Source organism: Ambystoma mexicanum, chromosome 9 (assembly GCF_040938575.1).
Source record: "Ambystoma mexicanum isolate Mex_15411 chromosome 9, UKY_AmexF1_1, whole genome shotgun sequence".
Taxonomy (NCBI): domain Eukaryota; kingdom Metazoa; phylum Chordata; class Amphibia; order Caudata; family Ambystomatidae; genus Ambystoma; species Ambystoma mexicanum.
In genome coordinates this window covers 456,931,890-456,959,590 of record NC_090931.1, presented here as the reverse complement: position 1 = coordinate 456,959,590, position 27,701 = coordinate 456,931,890, and the positions used below count along the sequence as shown (strand labels likewise).

At 51.3% G+C, this 27,701-nt stretch overlaps 1 protein-coding gene across 1 annotated transcript in view; it reads left to right on the top strand.

The window, feature by feature from the left end:
- The window catches only part of CUX1 (cut like homeobox 1), a 2,307,153-nt gene that overhangs the window by 2,031,872 nt on the left and 247,580 nt on the right, over positions 1 to 27,701 (top strand). The window contains exon 16 of the mRNA XM_069614989.1: positions 4,999 to 5,065. Within this exon, the coding sequence (XP_069471090.1) occupies positions 4,999 to 5,065 (67 nt within the window). The remainder of the gene's footprint in view (positions 1 to 4,998; positions 5,066 to 27,701) is intronic.

Here is a 27,701-nt window from a genome sequence, read left to right as displayed (position 1 = left end):
AAATGTCCTGGTTTTCCACAACACAAAGTTGCTCTTGTCTTCTTTTATCCCGCTCTTGTTTTGTTAATGGAGGTCGTATCCCTCCGATCTGCATGGGTTCTACAGCGTTGTCTGGCCCCCTTGGCGCATTGTCTTTAGGCCGAACATAAACTACTCGAGTGTCTGCTTTGGACCGGTCTGCTTTTCAGTCCTGCAACCGATGGTCTAGCTGCACGACCAGATTTATGAATTCGGTACAGTCTCTGGGGGGATCAACTACCTGGGCCAAAATGTCCTTTAATTCGCCTTGTAAGCCTCGATGGAAAAACATGGTTCTTTTGTTTTCTGGCCACCTGGCTTCAGCAACCAGTCTATTGAAAGTCGCAATGTATGTTAACAAGTCTTGGATCCCCTGCCGGAGGGATAAAAGTTTATCCACTGCTTGTTCCTGGGTATGGTGAGCAAAACGTTTTTCCATTCTCTCTGGAACCCCCCATAGTCCTGTAACAACGGATCACTATGGGTCACCAACGGCACCAACCAATCCGCAGCACTTCCACTCAAGTATGATAGGATGAAAGCTACCCGAGCTTGGTCATTTGGAAATGCCCCAGGGCGACAAAGGAAATGAAGGCGACACTGATTTATGAATGCTGCATACTTCCGTGGGTCGCCCGAAAACCTTTCTGGTGGTGCCAGGGGAACTGTTCCAGGCAGCGTGATCTGTACTGGTGTGGGGGTATAAGATGGTGAGATAGGATTTTGCTTCTGTGGATTTCCTCCAGGCAGAGGATTCTGCCCTGCCTGCGATTGCAAGAATTGTCTGCTGATTTTGTCGGTGCGCTCCTTGGTCACTATTAGGTCTCTATGGAGTACATTAGTCTCTTTTTGGACTGAATGAACCTCAGCACGAAGGTCCCCCAACAATTGGGCCACTTGGTCGATTTCTGATGTTTCCATGGCACCCAGGTGAATTATTTATGTGAGGCTTTGCGTTCTGTTACGCTCACTTGGTATCCACGGGGACGCCACCCAGCCAGTTGGTCGTTGGTGCCCTTCCCAATGATTCCCTGGTGTGGTCTCGGTGTCGACGGGATTCCGCTTCGAAATGAAGACTATATTAGGACTGGCCGACCAAGGTAAGTTTTCCCCCACCTCCCTTGTGTTTCCAGCCCCTCCAGGCCAGGTTCTCTTCTCACCTGGTTGTCAGAATCGGTGGGCTCTCCGTCCTGCTCTCTGGGCAGGGCCGAGTTACCTTTTGTGGGCGCGGGCGGTCCAGTTGCTTCACTGACTGCTGCTCTTGTAATGTCTTTCAGGTAGGTCTTATTGCGATTGATGGCGTCGTAATTCTTGCATGCCTTTTCTCTGTTCTAAATTTTTTTTATCTCCCTAGGAGCGCGGAGTGTCCGCTTGGAGAACTGGATATGCTGGTTCTCACCGGGAGATGATGGCGCGCTATAGCACTATGATGCGGTAAGGAGGCGCTTTGCGTAGCACAGCGATGTGTTGTCCTCACTGACATGTGCTTTTCTCTTTTCGTAGGTCGCAGTGAGTTCCCAGCGCAGATGGAGTTCCGGAGCTATGTCGGCCGAAAAGCAACCAACCAGGTAAGTCTTTAAGCGCTTTGTGGTTGTAATGTCTCCACTACTTCCTTTAATTATGTCTTTATCCTTTTCTCAGGTCCTTCGATCCGGGCGGTGAACTCCACCAACAGAGCTGCCCAGGAGCTGCAAGCAGTGAAAGATGATGAATGCAGGTAAGATTCTGCTGCTAACGATGTTCTTGGTTTTTCTGCAGGTCTGGAATTCACCATGCTCATGAGAAAGCTGGACACGGTGAGCGTCACGTTGCTAGAAGCAAAGTAACGCGAAGCGTGTTGTCTTGTTTGGGTGTGGTTTAAATAGCCACTGTAAAGTAGTCCAGGTAAAGTAGTCCCTAGGCCACCACACCCAAAACACTAGACCGCATAGCTTGGTTCTAGGAATCAAACTATGTGGATGCCTCCATGTTGGCTGAAAGCCTAAATAAAGTAGTTCCTCAAGCAGATGTCTTTCCTTACTGATGAGCCTGGCGCCAAAGGCACCAGGACTGGCCCCAAGAGGGCCTGAGAAGTGGATGCCAGGCCTTATTAGTGATCTGAGGCCTGATTCCACCTGGCAATGGGCTTGCCAGTGGGGATCAGGGCTGAGGGTCGTGACACATAGATTTTGTTAAGTGTGGTAGAGACATGAGAATGGTTGCTGTTGAGGGGAAGGAGGATTTGTGTATCATCTGCGTAGTTTGTGATGCCAAGGGAGTCAAGGTGAACGAAGAGGGGTCTTGTGTAAATGTTGTGGAGCATGGGAGATGCGCATGACCCTCGCGTGGCGCCACAGGGGACAGGGGTTGGAGGAGCAGCAGAGTTACCGGCATAGACATGGGAAGTAAGAGGCAATCCAGTTTGTTGCATCGATTGAGAAGTTGGCAGCGGTAGTGAGATAGTCGCAGAGTGCTTGGTGGTCGAAAAGGTTGAAAGCCGCGGAGAGGTCAAGTAGGGGGAAGTACTGACTTGCTTGAGTCTTTGATGATGTCCAGTTGTTTTTTCAAGTCCAGTAGGGTGGACTCCGTCCCATACCCTGGGCGGAAGCCTGGCTAGCACAGCCTTAGGATGTGGTGTCTCTCCAGGTAATCTTGGATCTGGAGATAGGCTGCAGAGTCGATGATTTCTAGGATAAATGGAACGGTGGTGATAGGTCGGTATTTAGTTGGTTTGGAGGGATCGAGCAAAGGCGTTTTGAGTAGGGGTGGGACCCGCGCTTCCTTAAAACTGTTGGGACTATACAGAACGTGAAGGAATCATTATTCGGGCCTCCACACAGTCCTTTACTAGTGGGGCAGGGCAGGTGCCCTTACTTCATTAAGTTTTAAGTCCTCTAATAAGGTGGGCTACTTCTGGTTCAGCGGTGTGGCGAAATTTGAATGGCGGGAAGGCAAAGGAAGGTGGGATGATGGGGTGCAGTTAGCAACAAGATGGATTTGTTGCTGATGGCGGCTTGTTTTTTTGCAGATTATGTCTTGTAGTATGGTAATTTTGCCCATGAGGGCATCTTGCACCTCATTACAGCATGAGTTGTCTTTGGTGAAGTTGGTTTGAAGGAGTGCTTGGGGTTTAGAGTTCACGTGAGTCTTATCTGGCGTTGGCGATTCTGTCGTCTTTTGATGGCGGATGTAGTGACATGTACAACTTGCTTGTATTCTTTGGTAATAGTGTTGCCATTTTCTTTTGGTATCCGAGGGGTTTTTCTGCCATTCGGCTTCGATCACATGCTTTCTGGAGCAAGTGGCCTGGAGGTCAGTGGTGAACAAGTACTTTTTGTGTAGGGATTGTTTAGCTTTACGCTATTTCAAGGGGGCAAGCGTGTTTAAGGCATGAGAGATCATGATAATGTAATGGTCAACTAGTGCAGTAGGGTTGGTCTTGAGGGAGCAGATGAGTCAGGGGTCGGAGGCTAGTATAGGTAGAAGGCGCTCTTTGGTGAGTTTGCAAGTGCAGCATGATAAGGAGGAAGGCATGGTGGCACGAACGATGTATGGCTGCGGGGATGGTGAAAGAAATGGTATGGTGGTCTGACCAAAGGCAAGGCACGTTGGAGCAGTTGATGTATTACAATTGAGGTCAGTAATCCAATCACGTATTTGAGCAAGAATGTGAGAAGGAGCAAGCACACGCTAGTGGCAGACGACGGTGTTGAGGGCATTGACTAAGGAGGTGGCATCTTTGTCTGTGCTATTGTTGAAGCCCAGGTTAAGGTCACCTAGGAGAAGGAGTCGAGAGCATGACTTTAGATCACTAGTGAGAAGTCGCAAGAGATATTCTTCGAAGGTATGGGTTGGACTTGGGCAGTAAATGATGTGAAGAGAGATGGTAGTTGTGGAAGATATTGAGTTTCATAGAAAGATCGCAGTTGGATGGAGGCGTGTGAGGGTGTCTCTGATATGAATGGATTCTTTGTGGATGAGTGCTACCCACCACGTTTACTAGTTAGATGGTTACTGCGGGAGATCGTGTATCCTGGTGGGATGGCAATCGATAAGGCGGGGCAGCAGCAGTGTGGAGCCAAGTTTTGGTGATGGCAAGGATATCTAGTTATTTGAGGTGATGCGGTCGAGTATGTCAGGAGCGTGCGCTGTGACATCTTGCATTAATCAGGGCACATTTGAGGTTGGTAGGATGGTTGTTGGGAGTGTTGGTGGAGGCACAGACAATGTGAGCAATGGGTGATGTGGCAAGGTCTTGTAATTTGCGGAGGCGGCATAGCTTTGAGGTTGGGAGTAAAAGGCGATGTGTTGCCAAGAATCAAGTTTCTCATGGTGATGGTTGAGATAGGTTGCAGGGTGTGGCTGGTACGGGAGGTGAGCTGTTAAGTCTGAGTTGGCCTAAGAACAGTGCTGACTCACTGGGACTTGAGGTGGTATAGTTCAAGCGTGATGTGGCGCATGCAGGCTTTGTGGGTGGCTGGTTAGCGTAGCAGTGGGGCTTGTGGTAATATGAGAGGGGTGGGAGGAAGCAAGTTGGAGGTACTGTAGCATGCAATGGCAGTAGTCTGGGCAGGAAGCTTGTAGCAGGAGGCAGGGTAGTTGTGGCAGGCACGTACCTGAGAGACGGGCAGCGGTTTGATGCATTACCTCCCAGTCCCGGACAAACCGGGGCCTTAGATGCAGGCCTTGTGTTGTGGCCCAGCCTCGCCTCCCAGCGATAATTTGCTTCCTGTAGAAGACGGAGAGGCAGCCAATCAGTAGAGGTGGCGGTGTGACTGTCTTATATTTTCAAAATCAGATGTTAAATGTATATCAAGCCATATGAATGTTGACCTATTTTGTGATCAGTCTGTGTGATGAATTGCTGGGAGGAAAGGGCATGGGGAGGCCAACTCTGCTTAACTGTGGAATAAGTAATCAAACAGCACCTTACCCATTGAAGCCTCCATTTAATGTTCACTTGAAATGTAAAGGGCTCTCAATTCTATTTTTTTAATCCAGGGTGCTGCTGAATGTGGATTGGAGAAGATTCCTGAGCCCATCAAGGAAGCTACAGCCCTCTTTTATGGTGAGGATGGAAACTGAATAGATATAAATCCTCTCCCTGTATTGAGGTAAAGCCAAACTCTACAGTCTTTCCAGTCCAGATTGAATGCAGGAACATTTAAGGAATGTGAACTAGTACAAACCAGGTGCTCTATGGCAAATCCTTTTTGTGTAGGTTGCATTTGTAATGTGAATCCTGTTTAGGTATTGGAATTCTTTAATATTTCTACTTAGAAAGGGAAGGAGGGCAGTTGCAGTGCTATCCTTTAGTAGCTGAACAGCACCTATCATGGAAGAGAACTGAGGGGGCATAGTTATAAGAGAAGTGCTTTAAGGAACATTGACTGTTGAGGCTAGCTTCTGGGCTCTTCGCCCCACACAACGATTGTATAACTTTGCCTCTCTGTCTTCAGCAATCTCATACTAAATGTTGTTTCTTACCTACTTTAGTCTGATTCCTCATCCCCTTGCTTCAGCGAGTATCATGTCTTGTTTTTTCTCCTGTAAGGCTAAATGTTCAACCCGGTCTCAGAGTATGATCCATCACAATGCCTGCAGAGTTTCACCTATAAGGGTCACTCCTTTCTCTGACTAGTATTAGCGCCTAGCCTCTCAGTGCCACTCACCTGTCACATACACTGCAGAGTTTGACAACTCTGTATCATTCCGCTGTCTTACAGCCCATAGTGCCTGGCCCTCTACTCCTCTCACCTGACGCAGTGATTGCAATACTTGGCCTAGTCCCATCACAGTTATAGATCCTGAACTCTCTGTGTTACTCACGTTATAGGCTGCCCTGTGTTCTGTTACGGGGCTGGGACTCACTGGACGCATGTCACTGCCACAGCAACTGTAGAGCCTGAACCCTTTAGCATTCTTCATTAATTCATTTGTTTCAAATTCTAGACTCTGTCTGACTTTCCTGACCCAAGTGCAACTTTGCTAATCCTCTCCATTTTTCGTGACTGCAGAACCTGTTTTCATGGATCACTCTCCTGTTAAACTGAATGCAGATTCTGCCCCCTCTCCTTCTGATCTCTCCTAAAGTGATTAAATGGTGCTTGGATTTTTGATTCTTTTCCCTGTGAACCTAGCTGTAGCGCCTTGTCTCTCTGGACTTTCTCCTATAACACTGACCTATGAAAGTGTCATACTGTCACACTGTCACACTCCTTTCACATAAGTCAGTACTCTGTTTGGCTGACTGCTGCATCATACTTATTGCTGAGACAGGCCCTTGCTTCTCTTGGTTGTCACACTGTTCACAGAGCTGTGCCTCTGAGTTTCTGTTCCATTACATTCATTGACTGCAGAGCTGGGCCTTCCTCAGCCTCTCACCCTCCTACAGGAGCTGGGTCCCATGGGTTCTTTGTGTGTCTCACTGGCTGCAGTGCCTGGCCTCTCTTGGTGTCTTACCTGTCTGATTGACTAAATAGCCTTGTTCTCTCCCCTTCACGCTGGCTGCACATTCGTACCGGTCTTTCTTTCAACCAATACAATGTAATACATTCATTGTTATCTTTCTTTTAATACCACAGTGCAAAAACAAGCTTGATCGGAAATGGATCATTTCATTAACCCATCAATCTAATTAACACAATATTACCCAATTAGTTTAGTTTTTATTTCTCAATAATTGGACAAAGAAATGTCCTCACCCACTTCAATAGGCTCACCACACTTGATGCATACAATCAAAGAAGCTCAGAAACATGTTGCTAACTGGGTGGTTCACTGTAGGGTTTGAGGTCGAATTTAGACCTCAAATTGTGTACAAATCCCATTCAGCACAAGAAGAGGCATAATTCTTGTTCATCCTAGTTCTTTGAACAAAACATTAGGGAGTGCACCACATCCTCCCTTCCTTTAGACCTTCAGTTGTGATCTGACGAGATAAGGGAGATTTGTGTTCCACGTCTTGCACCTGTCCTTCAGTGATGGTGTATTGAGTCACGCTCTAACCAGAGCACTACCACGCTCACCCAACTTTACCTTATTAATGAGACTGATGCCTTAATAGCATCAAATAACTCTGCATACCATCTTACTCCTACATCCCGTCCCCTTTCCTGGGTTCGGCTTTGGCATTGTAATACCACACGCTCTTCCCGGGATACTTTCTTCTGTCTTTTTGTCTTCTTTTATCAATCAGGTACTCGGTCCTCTGTTGCCTCGGTCCTCCCCGGCGCATGTTGACATCAGCGGCCTTCAGCAGGTGTCCATCCTGCGAGGGGCTCTTCCCTACATCCGATCCCCAAGCTCTTTGCCTCCACTGCCTTGGCCCCAACTACAGCTGGGAGGGTTGTACCGCGTGCAACACGCTTACACCGCGCGCCCTGAAGAACAGGCTACCTTGGTGGAGGGAGCTCTTTGAGAAGTCGCCTCCAGAGGACTTGAAGGACTTCGTCAGACAGAAGTGAAGGCCCAAGGTAGGGCTGCTTTTTTCCATCGCACACCGCAAGGGCGACTCCTTCCCAAGGAAATGCCCGAGTGGGTTCTCGCACCAGCCCTGGTACCAAGGCTATTTCAGCTACCGGTCGCCAGGTTGAGGGGTCATTAGATCCTTCCAGAGACAGTGTTTAGGGACCGCAAGGTTCTTTTGTCCGGGTGTGCACCCGAGGGGCTACGCCCTAGTACCGGCCAGATGTCCGATTGGGCGCCTGCACGCAGCACTACCAGTGATACTGCCGAGAGCAACACGCCTACCTGGCCCCATCCTGAGGTGCAGGGTAGGTCTCATGCTCTACCGCCAAGAGTGCTGGAGGAGACCGGGACCAGTGAGCCAAGCACCACGAATTTGGCACATAACACGCAGCTGGACAAGATGGCCGCTGTGCCAGACAACATGGCCGCTCGTCCGATACCGCCCTTTGGAAGGGAGCAGGTGGGAGAACGAGTTACAAGGTGGGACTGGTGTCAACCAGGCACGTGGCCTACAACTTATCCATCAGCATTGCAGGGTAGGTTTACCCCGCCACCGGCTAGACAGAGTACGCACCGGCCCCAGCAGCCGCCCGCTACCCTGTCAACTTCACCTGCCACCCCACCGGCCTGTGAGGACAGGTTCTTTGAAAAGTTCCTCACTCATCTCCTCAGATGGGGGCCATCCTTCGGGATTTGATCAGGGTCCTTCTCCCTCCGGCCCCTCGGCCTGCACCTATAGTCATTCCTCCTATGGCTCCAGCGCCGCAGGCCCCGGTGCAGCCCCTGCTGCCTTTGCCGACTCCTTCGATTCCGGCTACCCCGCCTCCCACAGTTCAGGTAGTTCCACACCAGCATCCGGCTTTGGTCTCCACACCCACACCGCAGCCCTCGCGCCCAGCACTCCTAAACCCGCTTCTGACCAGCCGGTCACCCTAGTGGACACTGACGAGGAAGAGGACCCTGACACGCCGTCTTCAGCCAAGGCCTTCCACGAACGGGTTGCAGGCTTGGCAGAGTTCTTGGGGCTTCCTCAACCTGAGGTCGAACAACCGGAGGCGGGGGTCCTGGCCAAGGTCCTCACTCTATGCCCTGTGACTAGAACAGCGACCCTGATGCAGAAGGACGTTGTTGCCTGGGCCAAAAAGGGGTGGCCGAAGCCCCATTCGGCCCAGCCCGTCAATCGGCACCCCAACCCCAAGTATAGGCAAATGGAGGGGGATCCACTCTCGCTGTCGGCACACCCTCAACTGCACTCTTTGGTGATCGCTGCAGCGTCACTCTACTCAAAGCCTCAGTCGTCCTCGGCCACCACTTCCTTGGTGCTGTTAGGCAAGGAGGAGAAGATATTGGAGGCGTGCAGGAAGAAGCTTTATTCCAACGCCTATCTGCATCTTCGTCAATCCAACGCGGATGCCATGCTGGCAGCCTTTAACCATAGGCTTAGGCGGGAAATAGCCAGCTTCCTCCCAGAACTGCCAGTGCAGAGCCAGGCACATTTCAAGGCGGGACTGGCGGAGGCTAAATTGGTCGCGCAAGACATCATGGAGTCCACCGTGGCCCACATTGAAACCTCTGGCCGGGCCATATGCATCGCCATGGACATGGAAAGGACTGCCTGGCTTTGGGCTACTAAATTCAACCCAGACGTCCAGGAACGCACATTAGAGCTTCCATTAGAGGGTAGTGACCTCTTTAATTCCACCACCGATGAGGAGCTAGATAAAAAGAAAAACAGTTCCCAAACTACACTCCCAAGGCTTCTTTCAGTCCCCCTACTCCGCAACAGCCTCAAAGGGAAAGAAGGCATGATGCGCCCCTTCGGGTCCACGTGTCTCCGGTGGGGGGCAGGCTTGCCCTTCATGCACAGTTTTGGCATCAGAAGTTCACAGACCCCTGGATCGTATCCGTAGAGTCCATGAGGTACTGCCTGCCGATTCTTCCCTCTCCTCCCTCCTTCCCTCCACTCCCACAGATTGCTTCAGCAACTCTTTTGGCGGAAATTAGGTTGCTCGTCGAGAGCCAGGCAGTGGAAGAAGTTCCAACATCCCAACGAGGGTTGGGCTTCTACTCCAGGATTTTCGCCATACAAAAGAAGAACCAGGCTGGCCTGAGAGTTGTGTTGGACCCTCCTCTTCAAAAATGCAAGATGATCACGCCAGCACTCATAGCGGAAACACTATGCAGGGGAGACTGGATGTGCTCCCTGGATCTGAAGGATGCTTATCTACACGTCCCTATTTGACAGCCTCATCGAACCTTTCTGCGGTTCAGGATCATAGGCTGCCATTTCCAATACAAGGTTCTACCCTTCAGCCTCAACTCAGCCCCCAGGGTGTTTACCAGGCTAATGAATGCAGTGGTAGTCGGCAAGACCTTGGTCCTCGGAGCTCCTCAGCCTCTGGGACAGACCACCCATTCACCTCCTCTCTCAACAAGGGGGCAGTGTCATACACGCCGCTCTAAGGAGGTCGACCCCCTTACTTACACATTGGACAATGTGCTCTCATTCTCAGCATACCTCGCTCACTCGGGTTCAAATAGACACCTGCCGCACATACCTGGCAGCCATAGGGGCCTACAGGAATTCTGAGGAGGAGATCTTCTCCTCCTCCAACCCGGTTGTAAGCGGAATCTGGCGAGCCTCACCAGGCTCTTACCCGCACATCAAGAAGCCACACCCTGTGTGGGATCTCAATGTAGTGTTGGGCGCCCTGGCGCACAAACCTTTGAACCAGTGGCGTCCGGGGACATCAGATTGGTCACAATTAAAACAGCTTTGTTGGTGGGTCTCAGCTCAGCTCGCAGAACCCGCGAGATCCAGCCTCTGGTGGCATCACAACCCTATAGTACATATCACATGGATAAGGTGGTCCTGAGAACCCACCCTGCGTTCCTACCTAAGGTAGTCTCTGCTTTCCATCTAAACGAGGAGATCGTTTTACCTACGTTTTTCGTCGATCCTAAGGACGATGCTCAGAGGGTCTTTAACTGTCTGGATGTCAGACATGCTCTGAAATTCTATCTGGACAGGCCCAATAGCTATCGCAAGTCGGACGCTCTGTCACCTTCGGGGGGTCAAGGCCTGGTTATCGAGCATCCAAGGCCTTTATAGCACGGTCGATGGTTTTGGCCATCAAGGAGGCCTATGAAGGGCAGCACAAACCACTTCCAGCTAACATGCATGGCCACACTGTCAGAGCCAAGGCCACGGCCGTTGCTTTCCAGCTGCTAGTTCTGTGGCAGGTCATCAGCAGGGCGGCCACCTGGGCCACCCCTTCGGCTTTCTGTAAGCACTACTGTTTGGACGCCAGGTCTAAATCAGACACTTCTTTCGGAACAGGCGGTTCTAAGGAACTTGTTTGCTTCAGGAGGATCACCTCTCCACCCTGGGGCTACATTCAGTTGTAATCACCCATGCAGTATGGAGGAAAGGGGACGGCACGTAGGAGTAGTTAATAGTTACTCATGTAGTGACTATCATACTCCTAGTCCATAGTCCCCTTTCTTGCATACATCCCACCATCCCCCCCCCCCAATAATACTGGTGTCATTAGGCAATGATAATATTGGTGATGCGTCAATGGAGACTGAGGAGTGGCGCCGGTGGGCAGAGTTAGGGGAGTGCATGCTCCCAGGGACGCGCACCTCTAAATTTAAAGGGAAGAAGGTTTTTTCTGGTGAAAAAGGTTCTGTCTCCCGTCCCTAGCGAGGGACGCCCATGCAGTATGGAGGAATGCGGACTATGGACTAGGAGTACGTTAGTCACTACGGTGAGTAACTATTAATTTATGACCTATTTAAGGTTTGCTCCTAGCAGTCCACAGCTGACCTTGAACATGCAAGCATATGTCGGGCTTGGCTTTCGTCCTAGCCATCTAGGATTTGCAGTAATGACCATGCAACCTTTTCCTCAAAATAAGTAATTGTTAGACATGAGTGAATTAATGTACCACCTACATCGACATTCTGTGCTCTTAGCTTGAAGAACTTAGTAAAGTTGCTTCAAGGTTTTAGAAGCAATCTTAGTGCTTAGTTGTATCACAGGAAAATTGTTGTACACCCTGTGGGTGTTTGTTTACATTTATCTTCTTTAGGAAGTTGTAATAAATCAGTCTTAAGCATTAGCCAACACATGTTTCACACAAACATATACCATTTTTTTAAAGCTTACATTTTTTTTATTTTTTTTATTTATAAATAGCTCACAGAAGAACATACATAGTGATATTACTCATTACCTCACAAAGCTTGCAGAACCCAAAGTCCCATCCCCCCACCCCACACGTACCCCCGAGGGCATTGTTCCAGAGTCTCACTCGGTTTGACTAGTCGGCAAGGCGTCACCCATGGAGAGGAGAGCTCTTGCGATCAGGCGTGGCTTATAGGTCAGGGCCGCGTAGTTCTTGTCATAGTCTAGGACTGGCGCCCAGGTGTCGGCAAAACGGTGGAGTCGGCCTGCCCTGGCCGCTGTGACCTTTTCGGCTATCAGTATGTCCCATAGTTTGATCCACCACAGGGACATCAACAGGCCCTCCACCAACTTCCAGGTGCGGGCCACCGTGATTTTGGCGGCCAATAGGAGTTGGGATATCAACGTGGCCCCCCTCCCTGTTCTCGGGTAAGCGTCTGGGAGCGAAATCCCAAGGAGGACCTGCTCAGGCATTAGTGGAATGGCCACTTGCGTAATGTCCCTTATGTTAGCGAGGCATTGGGTCCAGAACTCCCTCACCTTAGGGCAGGTCCACCACATGTGAAAATAGGATCCTGGGTGGCCACCGAGGCGCCAGCAGTGAGGGTCAGGGCCTGCTGGAAATGGAGGTGCCGAGGAGGATAGTACCAGCGCAGGAGCAGTTTGTGGGCGCATTCTCGTTCGTGATGCAACAGGATGCTGTGCGCGTCCTAGTCCAGATATCCACCCAGGAGTGGTCCTCTATGGCATGGGCCAGGTCCGCCTCCCACCGGGCCATATAGGAAGGCTTTAGCGTGAAAGGGATCTACCTGCAGGAGTTTATAGAGGGACGAAATCCTTCCCCGGGTAGGCAGGTCTGTAAGCTGTAGCGGAGTAAGGGGTCGCCCCGCTGCCACTCGGGTCTGGGGATTGGAGTACCAATGTCGTAGCTGCGCATAAGTGAATCTGTCTGTTTCCGCCAGCCTGAAAGTTGCTTTACATTGTTCGAAGGTGAGGGGGGTGTTTCCTGTGAAGAGTTGCCCCAGCGTCTCAAGGCCTCCCACGATCCAGTTCTTGAAGTTCGCTGAGTGAGCCCCCAGGGAGAAGGCCGGGTTGAGAAAGATTGGGGAGAGCGCGTTCAAGTCTCTTGGGACCCCCTTAAGTCTGCAGGCCCACTCCCATGCCTTTATCGTTTGCTTCGTGGCCGTCAAAACATCTGGCCAGTTTGGCGTAAGGCGGTGGGGAGAAACGGGAGGAAACGAAGAGGGAGGGGGAGGCGGGATTGGTCGATCTCCACCCATTTTGGGCAGCCTGTTGCTAGACCCCATGCTTGGAGGTGAGCCGGCTGTGCTGCTATGTGGTATTTACGAAGGTCCGGCACCCCCAACCCTCCCAATCTCGTGTTGGCCACCATTGTTTTCCAGGGAATCCGTACTTTCTTGCCCCTCCAGATGAAGTCGATAATTTCCCTTTGGAGCCTCTGTAAGGGGGGGAGCGGGATTAGGGTAGGGAGGGAGGCGCAGCATAGAGGAAGCAGGGAAGGAGGTTCATCTTGCATGCCATTATGCGTCCTAGCAGGGAAACTTCCTACGTCCACCAGCGGGTGAGGTCCTTTTCCAATTCCTCGAAGAGTGGGGGAAAGTTAGCTTGGTAGACGTTCGTTGGGTGCACTGGGATCTGGACCCCCAAGTATGGGATTGTGTGGGTGCTCCATTGGAATGGAGTTTGCTTCTCTAGGGCCTCCCTCTCGCCTGGGTGCAGGACAACTCTGAGGGCTATTGATTTTTGGAAGTTGATGGCAAATCCTGCTACTTTCCCGAAGCCTCGAATTTCCGTCAGGGCCGCCTTTAAGGAAGCTTTAATGTTTGTGGTGGTTAGCAGTACATCGTCCGCATAGACAGCAATCTTGTGCTGCGTCGCGCCGATCCTCGGGCCGCTGATCTGAGGGTTTTTGCGGACTCGCTGGGCCAATGGCTCCATAGCTAAGGCGAAGAGCAGGGGGGATAGTTGGCATCCCTGTCTTGTTCCGCAAGTCAGAGGGATGGGATCTGACAGGCGGCCGTTAATCCTCAGCTGGATTTTCAGAGCTTGATAGTTCTCCAGGACCATCTTCCTGAAGATTGGGCCAAAGCTAAAGGCTTCGAGGGTGAGACGCAGGTAGGGCCACTCGACCTTGTCAAAGGCTTTTGTTGCGTCCAATGCCAGTAAGGCCAGCTGTTGCGAGTCCTGAGTGGCTACCTCTATGAGGTCCAAGGCCCTGCGGATGTTGTCTTTCATCGATCTGTGGTTAATGAACCCCGTCTGATCCGGGTCTATGATGCTTGGGAGGACCGGTGCGAGGCGGTTGGCCAGGATCTTGGAGTAAATATTAGCGTCCAAATTCAACAAAGAGATGGGTCTGTATGAGCTATTTTCTTGGGGATCCTTTCCGGGCTTAAGAATAAGGACCATGATAGATTCCTGCATTGTCGGGGTGACAGTTCCAGTGGCTGCGAATGAGTTGAAGAGGTGGGCTAGGGGGCCCGCCAATTGTGGTCGGAAGAGTTTATAGAATCGGGGTTAAAACCATATGGGCCCGGGGCCCTAGGCTTCAGGCTTTTTATGGCCTCTTCCACCGTCTCGGTTGTAATGGGCCTTTCGAGTTCATCTCTTGCCTCTAGGGTCAGGGGAGGGAGGGCCGCCTTTTGAATGTAGGAGCGCTGCTTGTCTAGGTCTCTCGGGACCGCAGTCATCACCAGTCGGAGTTTCTCGTGCTCCACGTATCGGAACGTCCCTTGCGAGTCGCAGAGCCCTAGGATGGAGTGTCGGCTTTTCCCCTTAGCCAGTTTACTCACCAGCAGCTTGTTGGCCTTGTTATTATGAACACAGCAAGTTCGCTGTGGCATCAGCGTAGTGCGCCTCGAGTCTCTTCCTCGCCATCTGTAAGACCTTGTAGGACTTCGGGGACCAACCCTTTTGCTTATGAATGGACTCGGTCTCGTTAACTTCAGCTTCCAGGGCAGCTCGGGTCGCTTGTTTCCGTTTGTGAAATGTGGCGCCTTGGGCGATCAGTTCCCCGCTGAGCACGGCTTTCATGGCATCCCAGGTGTTAGCCGGGGAAGTGTCCTCGCTGCGGTTTTGGGAGAAGTTGTTTTTGATTGCTCTGGTGACTGTATCCCTCACTGTCATGTCACCCAAGATAGGGTTGTATAGGCTCCACTGGCGGCGCGGAGGCTGGTCCAGGTCATGGGGGGGGGGGGGTGGGGGGGTATCGATCGTGATGTCATCTGTGAAAGCCAGGATCTGGGGGGAGACCAACATTAGGTCAATTCTGGAGAGAGAGTGCAGTGTACGTACGAGTAGAAGGTGAAGTCTTTCTCCTCCAGGTGTAGCACCCTCCAAGTATCGACGATGTTGAGCGTGCGGAACAGATGGGGTAGGGCTGTTGCCAGCTTCAGATCCCTGGATGTTGGGGTGTGAGATTGGCCTCTGAGGGGGTCCGGGACCCCATTAAAGTCTCCTCCCATCATGACGTGCCCCTCGATGAATGGGAGGAGGGAGTCCTCTAGGTCCTGGTTAAATCCTTCCTGGTGCTCGTTCGGGGCGTAAGCTGAGATGAGAGTATAGAGTTGGTCCAGGATGGTGCATTTGACTGCCATAAAGCGGCCCTCGTCGCAGCGCAGCACGTCGAGGATCTGGGGCTTCAGGCCTGCAGTGAAGAGAATGGCGGTTCCTCCCTTTTTCGTACCGTTGGATGCCAGGAATTGTGTGGGGAAGAGTCGGCTTCGCAGCCGGGAGAAGTCCGCTGGGATTAAATGCGTTTCCTCCAGGAGAGAGATTGAAGTCCCATCGTTTTGCAATCTTTGTAGGATGGATTTCCTCTTCGGGGGAGAATTCAGGCCCCTGACATTTAAGGTGGTAAACTTTAGTTTTAGGTGGGAGGGCTGGCTCTCCGGGGTCGGGTGCTATAGAGGGGAGGAGTGGTGGGAAGTTAGGTTAGCCATGGCTGTGAGGGATCAGCGATTGGGGTTCTCCTGTGGCTGAGGGATTTTGATAATAGTCTCCAACGGGAGATCTGAACTTCCAGAATCGGCCTCCAACGGGAGGTCCGAACTGAGGCCGGGGAGACCGATTTTAACTTGTCAGTACCTTTCCTGGCCGCTGAGGCCATCAACGGGCAGCCTGTCTGAGGTTCTCTCCAAGGGTAGTGTGATGACATCCAGCTTGGAGGAGGGTATGGGCCGCATAGGGTCCGCGGCAGGCTTGAGGGACTCTAGGGGCTCCATTGCCATGTGTCCTTCAGGAGTGACCTGAGTCGTCATTTCGGTTTGCGTGTTCTCTGCAACTTAGACCAAGGGGCCCGCTTTGGTTTGGGGGGAAGGGATATCTGGGCCCCTGCCAGCTTGGCTCGGGGAAGGCGGATCTGTACCCCCGGGAGAGTTTGGGTGTAGGATGGATGCAGCATCGTCGAGGTGGCCGATAGTGCAGGGGGTGCCCTTGTACGAAAATTGCAACGCCGTGGGGAAAAGCCATCGATATTGTATCTGCTGATCTCGAAGGAAGAGCGAGAGGCGACGGAGCATTCTGCGCTTTTGGAGGATTAACAGGGATAAGTCCTGGAAGATTTGAAGTGGGGAGCCTTGAAACAAGAGTTCGTCCCTTGAGCGATCTATCGCTGAGATAGCCTCCTTGGTGGTGTAGAAGTGGACTCTTGTGATTACGTCCGGAGGGGGGTCTGTGCCGGAGCCCTGGCGGGGGCGCATCCTTTGGGTGCGGTCGAGCAGGAGCTGAGTCTCATCCAGGTCCGACAGCAAGGACTGAAAGAAAGTGCTTATGTGTTCCGGGAGTTCCTTGTCAGAGATTGACGAAGGCACCCCTCGAATGCGGATGTTGTTGGACCGGGAGCGGTTTTCCAGGTCTTCCTGCTTGAATTCGAGGATTTCAGTTCTGTCTGTTAGCGTTTGGGTGGTGCGTTGCATTTCCGCCAGCGAGTTAGTGTGATCCACCGCTAGTCCCCACACCCCAGCAGGCCCCGGTGAGGGCGGCAGGCCATCCACAATGGAGGCCTCTTCCGGAAGCTGGGAGTGGGATCAGCCGCGGCGAGGTGCTGTGGCAAGCAGAGGAAACTGGCGCCGGAGGAGGGGGTGGGAGGCAGGGTAGCAGGGTCTGCGAGCCGACTGAGATGGAGCTCACCTGGAGCGCCTCCCCTCCCAGGGATCGAGACCCCGCAGTCAGCGATAGGCGGGAGCCCCCCTTCAGTAGGGTGCCCTGCCACCGCGGGTGTGCCGAGTCCACCGGGCAGGAGGGCGTGGAGAGCAGGATGGCGGCCCCCGATGAAGCTCCAGCAGCACCGAGCCGCTCGCGATGAGGCAGGGGCAGCCGCGGCGGGAGCCTCCCCGATGAGCAGCTCTGGTGAAGGTGTCGGGGCACCCCAGTGCGAGGTGGCCGGCCAGGGGGCCCCGCGTCCCGGGCCAGTTGCAGTTCCAAGCGGCCCCCAGTCGGGCGTCACATGCAGCCAGAGGGTGAGGGGGAGGCAGAGGATGCCGACAGTGCGCTCCGAGGATGGATCGCGCCTCCGTGTCGGGTCGTGGGTGGTGAGGAAGAGTCAGAGGCCACGACAGTGGGTGTCCACAGTCGCGGATTGCGGCAGGGAACAGCGAGGAAACATTCCCATGCCGCGGTTTCAGCAATCCTGGGGCGTTAAGCTTGGAGATTGGAGCATTGAGTGCAGGAGTCGTTCCGCCGCACTATCCCGTGCAGTCACGGCGGTGAACATGGCAGGAACCAGCGGAATTGCAGTTAGGGCCGCGGACCCATACGGAGGACATCACTGGAGCAGCCTCATCGTTGGTGCTCCAGGCCACGCCCCCCTACATTTTTTCATACATAATTTACTTTCTTCTTTAAGGTATCTGTCTCCAAAGTAGTTTTTTGAGGTCGTTCCAAAGGATTCAACTTTTTCTGTGGGGAAAAATCAATCTGGTGTGGTTGTGCTCTGGATTTCGAGTGGCCGACATTAATCCTAGTTTCCACATAAACAGTACAGCAGGATTTTCAGTAAAGTGTTTGTCTTCCTTAGTACCATGTAGGGCCATCCGGGCCTGCAGGGTAGCTAATCACGGATATGTTATTGTTTATTGGGAATATTTGAAAGGGATTCAGCCTTAACTAGCGTTCAACCTTCCTCCATCTAGACCAAGCCCTTAACTTAGCTGTCAGCACTCTCTACAACCTACCCAGATCCTCTGCCACTACAACTTAGTAACATCCTGCTGGTTGGTGGTCCATGTGCAACCCCTCCCTTTTCAAGTTCCTCTCTTAGTCTACAAAACTATCAATGGTATTGCTACTCAGTACCTGGCTTGATTGTATCTCTGTTTCTGAGGCTTGTGGAATCTGTGGAAGCTGCGGAGTATTAGTTTGTTTTTCAAAACTCGAAAATGGGCGTTGACACAGGGCGTGCCAGTAATACTATCCCTAATGTGACGTCCACTGTACCCATGATCCCTCACGCGTCTAGGACCCTCAGGTTGTTTTTTTCCTCCATACTTGTCGGAAGCATTTGGCGGAGTTCCCTGGCTTTTAGCCATAATTTTGCAAATAGTATAATATTTCCCTGTTTCTTCCATTCCCATGTCGAGCCACCGAATTTTGCAGCTCGACACCGGCCCGGCGAAGAAAACAACCGTCGAGAGCTGCACGACGGATTTTGGGCTTCGGAAGGCCTCTGGCCTCGGCCCGGGCCTTGGAAGGCCTCTGGCCTCGGCCCTTCAAGTAGGGAGAGTGGGGGGTGGTACATACTCTACACTCACATATATTTATATATATATATATTCCTACACACACTAGCCCACTGCCACAGGGTGCGTATGGAGGTACCCCTTTCCAATGTTGCCCCAAGTGCAACCGCAAGTACTCTTGGGTTGACAGACATCCACCTGTAACCTCTGCTTGCCGAGGGACCACCGCGAGGCGAACTGCAGAGCGTGTAGCCGGTTCAAGGCTAAGACTCTAAAGAACCGTTCGACCAAACGATGGCCCCACCACGCCAGGCAACGAGAGGCCATGGAAGCGGAGGGCACCTTCAGTGATGGCAGCAACGCCGTACTTTCGGACGGCGAGGGCAACGTGGCGTCGAAAGACAGCCAAGCGCAAGTCCCTTACCTCAGAAGGTTGTCTGGTAGGGCAGCTATGGGGCGCACACCCGGCGACACAAGCGCTACCCACAGCACTTCCACTAAATACTCGAAGTCCAACCGAGACTCGACGCGCGTGTCGAGTTCACGGAAAGAGGCACACAAAGAACGGTCCACCGAATCGGTGTCCTCTGGGCGTTCTCTGTCAAGATTGCCGCATGACACCAGGCAACCATCCACTGTTGCCAAGAGTGCCTCACTCAACAAAGTTATGGAGGTATGATCGTCGGAAGACGAAGCTGACCTCCATCCCCAGGCCGCGCTCCAGGATCCCAACGTCCTCACTCTAAGGATAGGGACTCTACCCCCGAATCTTGGCGCCAGACGTCGAAAAGCTCTGAGATGGTGAAAACGCCTGGGAAACACACTTCCACTCATGGGGAGGGTTGAAAACAGCAGAAGAAAATATCTCAGCTGCCTTCTGCACCTCTGCTACATAAGGACAGTCTACTGATAAACAGCTAACCAAGACCCCTGCACAAACCCATAAGTCCATTCAGGTCATAGCAGGGAAACACTCCCAGGAAAGGGTTATCCCCAGCTCCAAAGAATGGTCCAGTGAGGCTATAGACAGAGTTATGTCTAGAATGCCATCACTAGCAGACTTCTATGCCAAGAACCCAGAGCACTTCCTCTCCTATACTCCTGACGGGGCTACTCCCTCAGGGTCTAGGGACTAGCAACCCACTGGTAAGAAACCTCGAGTTGAGACACCAACACAGAGTCGGTCTTTTGACCCTTTCTATGTACAGCCATACTCTCAGTATAGTGAGGATCCAGTACAAGGTGAGAATCCAGAATAGGTAACGTTGGACGACCAAACTGGGGTGGATACTATGGGGATGTTGAGGACCAAGAGGAGGAGGAAGATGACCCAGAAGTCTACAGAGTAGACTCCCCGGTAGGCAAAGAACCTCAGGTTACCGACTCTCCAATCGACAACCAACCTCTCCTAATTGAGGTTTTGTCTAGAGCGGCAGAACACTTCCACATTGACACTCAGGGAGCACAGGAGGAAAGGGAACTTGTAGGAGAAAAGAAACCCATTGTCCAGACCATCCCTATTCTCAAGTCTATACAAAGGAGAATTAATCCTTCCCTTCTCAGTCTTCACCTCACCAGGGCAGTAAACCCCAGAATCGAAAAATTATTCAGGGCAGCCCTATCAGACCCGCTTTACATAAGGGGGCAACTGAAACCGGACTCCGCGGTAGAAACTAATACCCGGAAGAGGGCGGGAACGCCCCTATCTTCGTCTGAGGCTCCCCCCGACAAGGATTTACGGGTTGGGAAGGAAGGTAGCCTCCACTTCCGCCTACCAGGCTAGGATCGCCAACTCCACCACTCTGCTGGCTAGTTACAACTGCCACCAGTGGGAGCAAGTTGCTGCACTCATCGACTCCGCACCGGAACCCTCAAAGGGCCAGTTGGCACAGGTTGCATCGGAGGGGAGAGCCGTGTCTGGTTGCATCCTTAAGGCAACCTTTGATGCCGCGGATAACGCCGGAAGGCTAATAGCAGAGAGCACTGTCATTAAGAGGCATGCTTGGTTAAGACAGTCAGGGTTTAAACCCGAGACACAAGCATCCTTAATCGACATGCCGGTGGAGCCTAATCTACTGTTTGGCAAGGCGGTAGAGGGCGCATTGAAAAATGCCAAGGATGATTATGAGACTCTGAAATCCCTGGGACAGTTGACCAACAAACCCCCTAATCAAAGAGGGAATGGTAATTTTCATTGCCCACGCGGCCAAAATTCACAAAGAGGCTCCAACTATTCTCAGGGGCAGGGTACATCATGGGGTAACAACCAGCAGTCTGCCCAGAGTTACAACGGGGGAAACAAGAGGGGCCGTGGTAAGGGTAGAGGCAGCCCCAGCAGAGACGGCACGCCTCCCGCAAAAAAGTGATGCCGCGATCAGGGTCCCTTCCCACGCATCTCCAGTAGGGGGACACATTACCAACTTCAACCAAGCTTGGGAAGGGATCACATCGGACAGATGGGTGCTGTCCACAGTGTCCGCAGGATATTGCATACAACTGCTCAAGCTTCCCCAAAACCACCCCCCACGACAAAAAGTACATTCCTTGGACCACCAGAAAATACTCCTCGAGGAGATCGTCAATCTTCTAGAAAAGGACGCGATTGAATTCGTCCTGGGCAAACAGGTATACAAAGGGTATTTATTCAACTTACTTCCTTGTGCCAAAAAAAGATCTGACAATGCGCCCAGTTTTAGACTTACGCCCTGCAAACAAGTATGTCAAGCCCCAAAGGTTTCGCATGACTACTCTCCAAGAGGTAATCCCCCTCCTAAAAAAAGGGGATTACATGGCAACATTGGACATGAAAGATGCCTATTTTCATATTTCCATGTTCTCATAGCACAGAAGATTCTTGCGCTTCAAGGTGGACGGTCAGTACTACCAGTACAAGGTGATGCCCTTCGGTATAGCCTCGGCTCCAAGGGTATTCACCGAGGTTCTGGCGTTGGTGGCGGCACACCTACGCAGGGAGGCAATCCCAGTGCACCCTTACCTGGACGACTGGCTCATCACGGGGGAGACCCCAGTAATTTGCAGTTCAAACATTCAGAGAAGGATCGACCTCTTCGAATTGGGTTCCTCCATAAACGAGAAAAAATCAAGCCTGGTGCCAAGCACCTCAAAACAGTTCCTAGGAGCTGTACTAAACACTCAAGAGGGGTTGGCCTTTCCATCAGAGGAAAGAATTCGGAATCTACTACTGCAAATTCCTCTATATCTGCCCGGTTGACAGATAACGGTGCGCAAAGCAATGCGTTTGCTAGGCATGATGGCGTCATGTATTTACTTGGTCCCCCACACGCGCCTGCACATCCGTCCCAGGCAAGAATGGTTGTCGAAACAGTGGTCTCAGGCAAGTGGTCAGTGGGACGATCTAGTGGTCGTTTCGCCAACACTGGTACAAAGTCTTCAATAATGGACAAGAGAAAACCTGTCAAAGGGGAAACCCTTTTACGATCCAGAAGTACAGGCTGTAGTCACTACAGATGCATCCTTGTCAGGGTGGGGAGCACACCACCTTCACCACACAGCTCAGGGTCTCTGGTCTCACACAGTGGCCAAGAATCATATCAATCTGCTAGAGCTTCTGGTAGTATTCAGAGCGCTTCAAGCGTTCGAGCCCCACCTGTTGAACCTGTCAGTGCAGATCATAACAGACAGCACGACAGCGATGTTCTACCTAAGCAAGCAGGGAGGGACTCGCTCGCCAAATCTATCCAAGCTTGCCCAGAAAATTTGGATATGGGCACTCAGGCGGAACATTTACCTGTCATCTCAACATGTTCCAGGGGATCTCAATTCACTAGCAGACGCCTTGGGCAGAGATCCTCTCCCAAGAGAGCACGAGTGTTCTCTACACAGAGAAGTCGTAGAAGACATCTTCTCACAGTGGGGTTTCCCCACTATAGACCTATTTGCCACAAGCGAAAACGGACAATGCCCAGACTTCACATCCAGGTTTCCCCAGCCACGCTCCAAGGGGAACGCCCTGTGGACGAACTGGTCAGGAATGTTTGCTTACGCTTTTCCACCAACTCCTCTAATGAGGAAGGTGGTCAACAAAATGCACAGAGAATTGATGACGCTCTTCCTAGTTGCTCCCATGTGGGCGAGACAACCGTGGTTCCCACACCTGCGCAGGCTAGCAGCGTGCGAACCCATCAGACTCCCATGCTGGTACAGCCTACTATCCGAGCACCAAGGTCAAACAGTGCATCCTCAACCAAGCTCATTGAATTTGGCAGAATGGCTCCTGAAGTCATAGAGTTTGGACACCTCAACTTACCACAGAGGTGCATGGACATCCTAAAGGAATCTAGGAAGCCCAACACTAGGCACTGTTATTTTGACAAATGGAAAATATTTGTTATCTGGTGCCAGAATAAGCAAATCAACCCAGCTGATTGCACTCCTCCCACTATTGTCACCTACATGCTCCACCTGCTGGAGGCAGGGTTGGTATTTAATTCACTAAAGGTACACCTGGCAGCTCTGTCAGCATACACCACCTCCCATAACAAGGTATCGTGGTGGAAAGTACCAGTGGTTAAAGCCTTCATGGAAGGGGTAAAGAGACTCCACCCACCAATTTCTAACCCACCACCTGGATGGGACCTTAATGTGCTGCTGGCTAAACTCATGGGCCCCCCATTCGAGCCCATGCATAAAAGGAGTCTCAAACACCCGACATATAAAACTGCCTTCTTAGTAGCTATTACATCTATAAGGAGGGTCAGTGAAATTCAGGCTATGTCAGTGCAGGATCCTTTCTTTACTGTTCATAAAGATGAACTGGTTTTACGAACACACCCTAGGTTTTCACCTAAGTTTATTTCTAAATTCCACGTTAACCAGTCCATTGAGCTTTCAACTTTCTTCCAAGAACCCCAAAGCTCTGCTGAGGTGAAACTACACACCCCAGATGTGCGTAGGGCGGTCCTATAGTATGTAGACAAGACCAGACCGCTAAGGAAAACAGACCAACTGTTTGTCTCCATAGCTACAGGCAGAGAGAGAGATCGCGTCTCTAAAGGTGCCATCTCTAAGTGTATTATAAATTGTATCCAGCTGTGTTACTCCCTTTCTGAAAAAACTCTGCCTTTCACGCCAAGAGCCCACTCTAAAAGAGGCATTGGGGCCACTCTGGCTTTCATTGCAAATGTACCCCTTGACACCATTTGCAAAGCAGCTATTTGGAGCTCTATTCACACTTTTACTCAGCACTACTGCATTGACACTCATTCCAAGACAGATACTCAAGTGGGACAAGCGGTTCTAAGACATTTATTTGCTCATGACCCTTCTCACATCCCACCTCCTTCTTCTAATACTGCTCGCTAATCTATGCACAGCATGTGATCTAAGCAAATTCCACAAGCCTCAGAAGGGATACATTACTCACCGTAATCGTATTTGTGATGCTTGAATATGCTTAGATTCACATGCGACCCATCCTTCCTCCCCTCTGAGAGAAGTTGCATGGATGCTTGTAGTCTTATCTTTCTGTGTATCTGCTTGGATAATCTGTACTCCCCCTACTCCTCATGCTACCTCATGTCAGAAAAAATACAATCTGAGGGTCCTAGACGCGCGAGGGATCATGGGTACAGTGGACGTCACACTAGAGATAGTATTACTGGCACGCCCTGTGTCGACGCCCATTTTCGAGTTTCGAAAAACAAACTGTAATACTCCGCAGCTTCCACTAGATGTCGGCCTATGCACAGCATGTGAATCTAAGCAGATACAAGCATCAGAAATACTATTACGGTGAGTAATGTATCCCTTACTAAGGACGTACTGAACTTCGGCTTCAGGAAATTATTTGGCTGATTTCCAGATGAAAAATAACCAGTTCTCACCATCTTGTTCCCTCCACTCATCCACTCCGCTCAACCTCACTGTCCCATGCCCCTATGATCCCCCCTCATTACAGTTCTTTTTCTCTGATCATCCCTGCTCCAGTGGAGCACACTGCCTATTACAATCAAAGCCAGCCTGGCTGTGGATCTGCTCAAAGCTTGGCTTAAACTTCACTTGCTTGTCAAAGAGGGAGCGCCCCCTGCCCTCTCCCCAATCCTCCTTACCTGCCCACGACTCCCTCCACTGCCGTGTAAAAATGTAATTTTGTATATTTGTGCTTTACTGTTTAGTTTGAAGTACTTGCCCTGCTAGGTTAATGTTACATTTGTAAGTCACCCATGTCTTATATTTAGTTCTTTGATGTTGTCCCTATTCTATGTCCCCTTTTGTTCACATCCTCATAAACTGGCTCACCACTTGTTCTTATCCTTGTAATTTTGTACAGGCACCCTTCTGGGGAGTGCCTCTACCATCTGTAAATACGTTATTGTAAGTAATTTCTAATTATTGTATTTACATTTTTGTCCAGCTCTGGCCCTACTCAGAGAGGGTCTTGTAGCACCTTACAAGGTACAAAGGTTCAGAAGATAGGAGGTAAAACAGAAGCTGCAACATTTTTCAGGACAGAATAGGAAGAAAGGATAGACAGATGATGGAAGGATAGGTGGCGTGGCTGTATTAAGTGTGTGCAAAGAGGCATGTTTTAAGGTTTTTTGGGAAAGTGGTGTTAGAGGGTGCAGTGCAGATGTGGAGTAGTAAGGTGTTGCAGGCTTTAGTGCTGACTAGGTGGATACTACTTATTTTGTGCTTGTAGGTTTGCAGAGTTGGAATGCTTAGAAAATGTTGGCTACTTTGTTGTTTGTGTGGGTGATGGGATTCAGATTGTTGTGGAGATAAATTGAGGTTTTTAGGTGAATGGCCTTGTATACAATGCAGTGTCCTTTAAAACAATTATCTTGGATAATAGGAGCCAGTGGAGTTGTGAGAGATCTGGGGTAATGTGTGAGTGTTTGCATAGGTGCAGAATGAGTCTTGCCATTGCATTCTATATGGCTTTCAGGGTAGTGCGAGTGCTATGGGGGAATCCAGTGATGCAAGCATTCCCAAAGTCAAACTTGGACAGAATTGGTGCTTGACCTGCGGTACAAAGGTATTGAGAGGAAGGATGCGTCGGATCTTGCATATGAGGTGTACTTGTAGGTTGCATGTTTTGGTGACAAACAGGTATGTACTGTGCGAAGGTAAGGTGGGGGTTGATGGTAAAGTCCAGAGATTTGACAGGCGTGGAGAGAGATATGTGTGGATTGCCCATGATGAGTTCTTTGAGGGTGTGAAGGGCTGCTTCAGGGTGCATGGTCGAGTTTTTGCCTGGAGCGATAGATAGGGAGTTATTATGTTTTGGAAGGGCTGAGTTACAGTAAGTGGGTGGCAATACAGTTGATGATGATGGAAAGACTGCTTTTGAAAGGGTGGAGTTGTGAGTGGGAGGACATTTGCAGGTACAGTTTTGTGTTGACTGCGTATTGGTGGAAATGAGCGGTGTTGCTAAGTTTGTCGCAGAGAGATTCAACCTGCCAGTTGAAGAGGAGGGGAGACACGGGATTGTTGGGATGCACAGACAATATCCCAGCCAGGCAAAAAGGTTCAGGCTGAGGATAATTGTAGGCATAGACTGAGGTTTGCGCAGCACACGCGCATGTATTGTTTTTAGTTAGGTTTGACACATATTAGATAATCGCATATAGCAACACAGAAAGAGCAACACACTTATTAATGTTGTGGCTGCAGAGGTTATTGACAGTGCAGTACTATAGGCTCCGTGTTTAGTTGTATCCAATGTTCTGGTTTGTAGTGGGGTGTGCCGGAAGAGCTGAAAAAGGCTAAAGATGGAGTCAGAAGGGAATTCCAAGATCGCCACCGAGGGGAGAGCAGCGTAAGCACAGAGTTCTCACATGCCGGGGCCAAAGCATCAAAACTAACAATCAAGCCGTCCCCAGTCAGTGACTTCCATACAATTGCAGTGGTGGGGTAATGCAGTGGCCCTGAAATTCGGGAACGACGGGGGAAAGCAGGTGTACGGCAACGGTCCTCCGAGGAGTCGCAGGCACAGCACCCATGGCCGGCAGGAACAAACCTGGGGAAAGACTACGTGCCTGAGAGAGGCAGGACAGAAGGGGTGACGAGGACGCGGGCGAGCAGCACCAAAGCAAAGCGACGGAGCGGGGCGGCTACTGGTAGGAGGTCCTGCCCAGCAGGAGGGGGCAACCGGTGAAGCAGGAGGCCTGCTGGGGCCCAGCGTTGCGTGTGCTCAGGTGGAGAGACCAGGAGGGATAACATTCTCCCATGGCATGAAAACTTCAGTGACACAGCAAACAAGAGGCTACGGGGAGAAACGCTAGCAGCAACATTCAGCGCCTGGCGCAGTGAAGCAATCATAAAGCCGGGGAGAGACAGCAAAGGCAGGAGGCCGGCGGGCGGCCCACAGGGACCCTGCTGCCTGATATCGGTCACTCTGGCCCAAGGCGAGAGTACAGAGGGACAGCACTGGCAACAACTGCCTGACTTTAGCAGAGCAAAGGTGTGAAGCGGGAAACATGGTGGGGGGGCCCCGGGCTAGGCCTTGAAGCCGACAATGGACAGAAGCTGGGGGCGGCCCGACAGCTCAGTAGTTAGTATACCTGGAGGCCTGTTCCCGCCACACTAAGACTCTTTGAGTAACATAGTGCACCTCACCCAAAAAGCAACCCCCACACAGAAGAATGGCAAGGGGGTCAGGGGAGTGAGCAGGCCCACCTGGGCCAATTCAGGACACAGCACGAACTGCACAGAGGGCCATAGTGCTAGTCTACACCTGAGGAGGCTAACCAAAAGGGCTTTGAATATACTGAGCTGACCTCGGGGGGGCCTGGAGAAGGGACACCAAGGAGGGGGACAGGTAGGGGGGGCCCACTGGCACAAGGATGGTGGGAAGCACTGACCTCTCCACACAATCAGAGCGGACCCACAAAGTGACAGAGGCAGGGGACTGTGAAGTCCTGGGGGAGGGGGCAATTCCCCCCCCCCATCGGAGACCTCCAAGCACACAATGACCAAGAGTAAGGGAAAAGACACACAGGCAGCCCCCAAGCCGGCAAAGAAACCCTACGAATGCAACCTACAGAGACTTTGGCGGGTGGAGGGTAAGGAGGCTGCTAGGGTAGAACATGGAACCGCAGTAAGAGAGGACCTAGGGGTGCTGTCAGTCGCCACAAAAGACCTAGTTGTCACCCAGGAGGTCGTACGCCAATGCTTTCAAGACTTCGGGGACAAGATAGCAGACACAATTCAATCTCAGTTGAGCATGATGCGTGCAGAACTGTCCCAATCGCTACATTAGCTGAATGGTGACATTACGAAACTCGAGAAGCGGACCAACGCTATTGAGAATGCCCTACAGGAGATCGCAGAAGATACAAGGAAGATTGATGAGCTGGTAGAGCAAT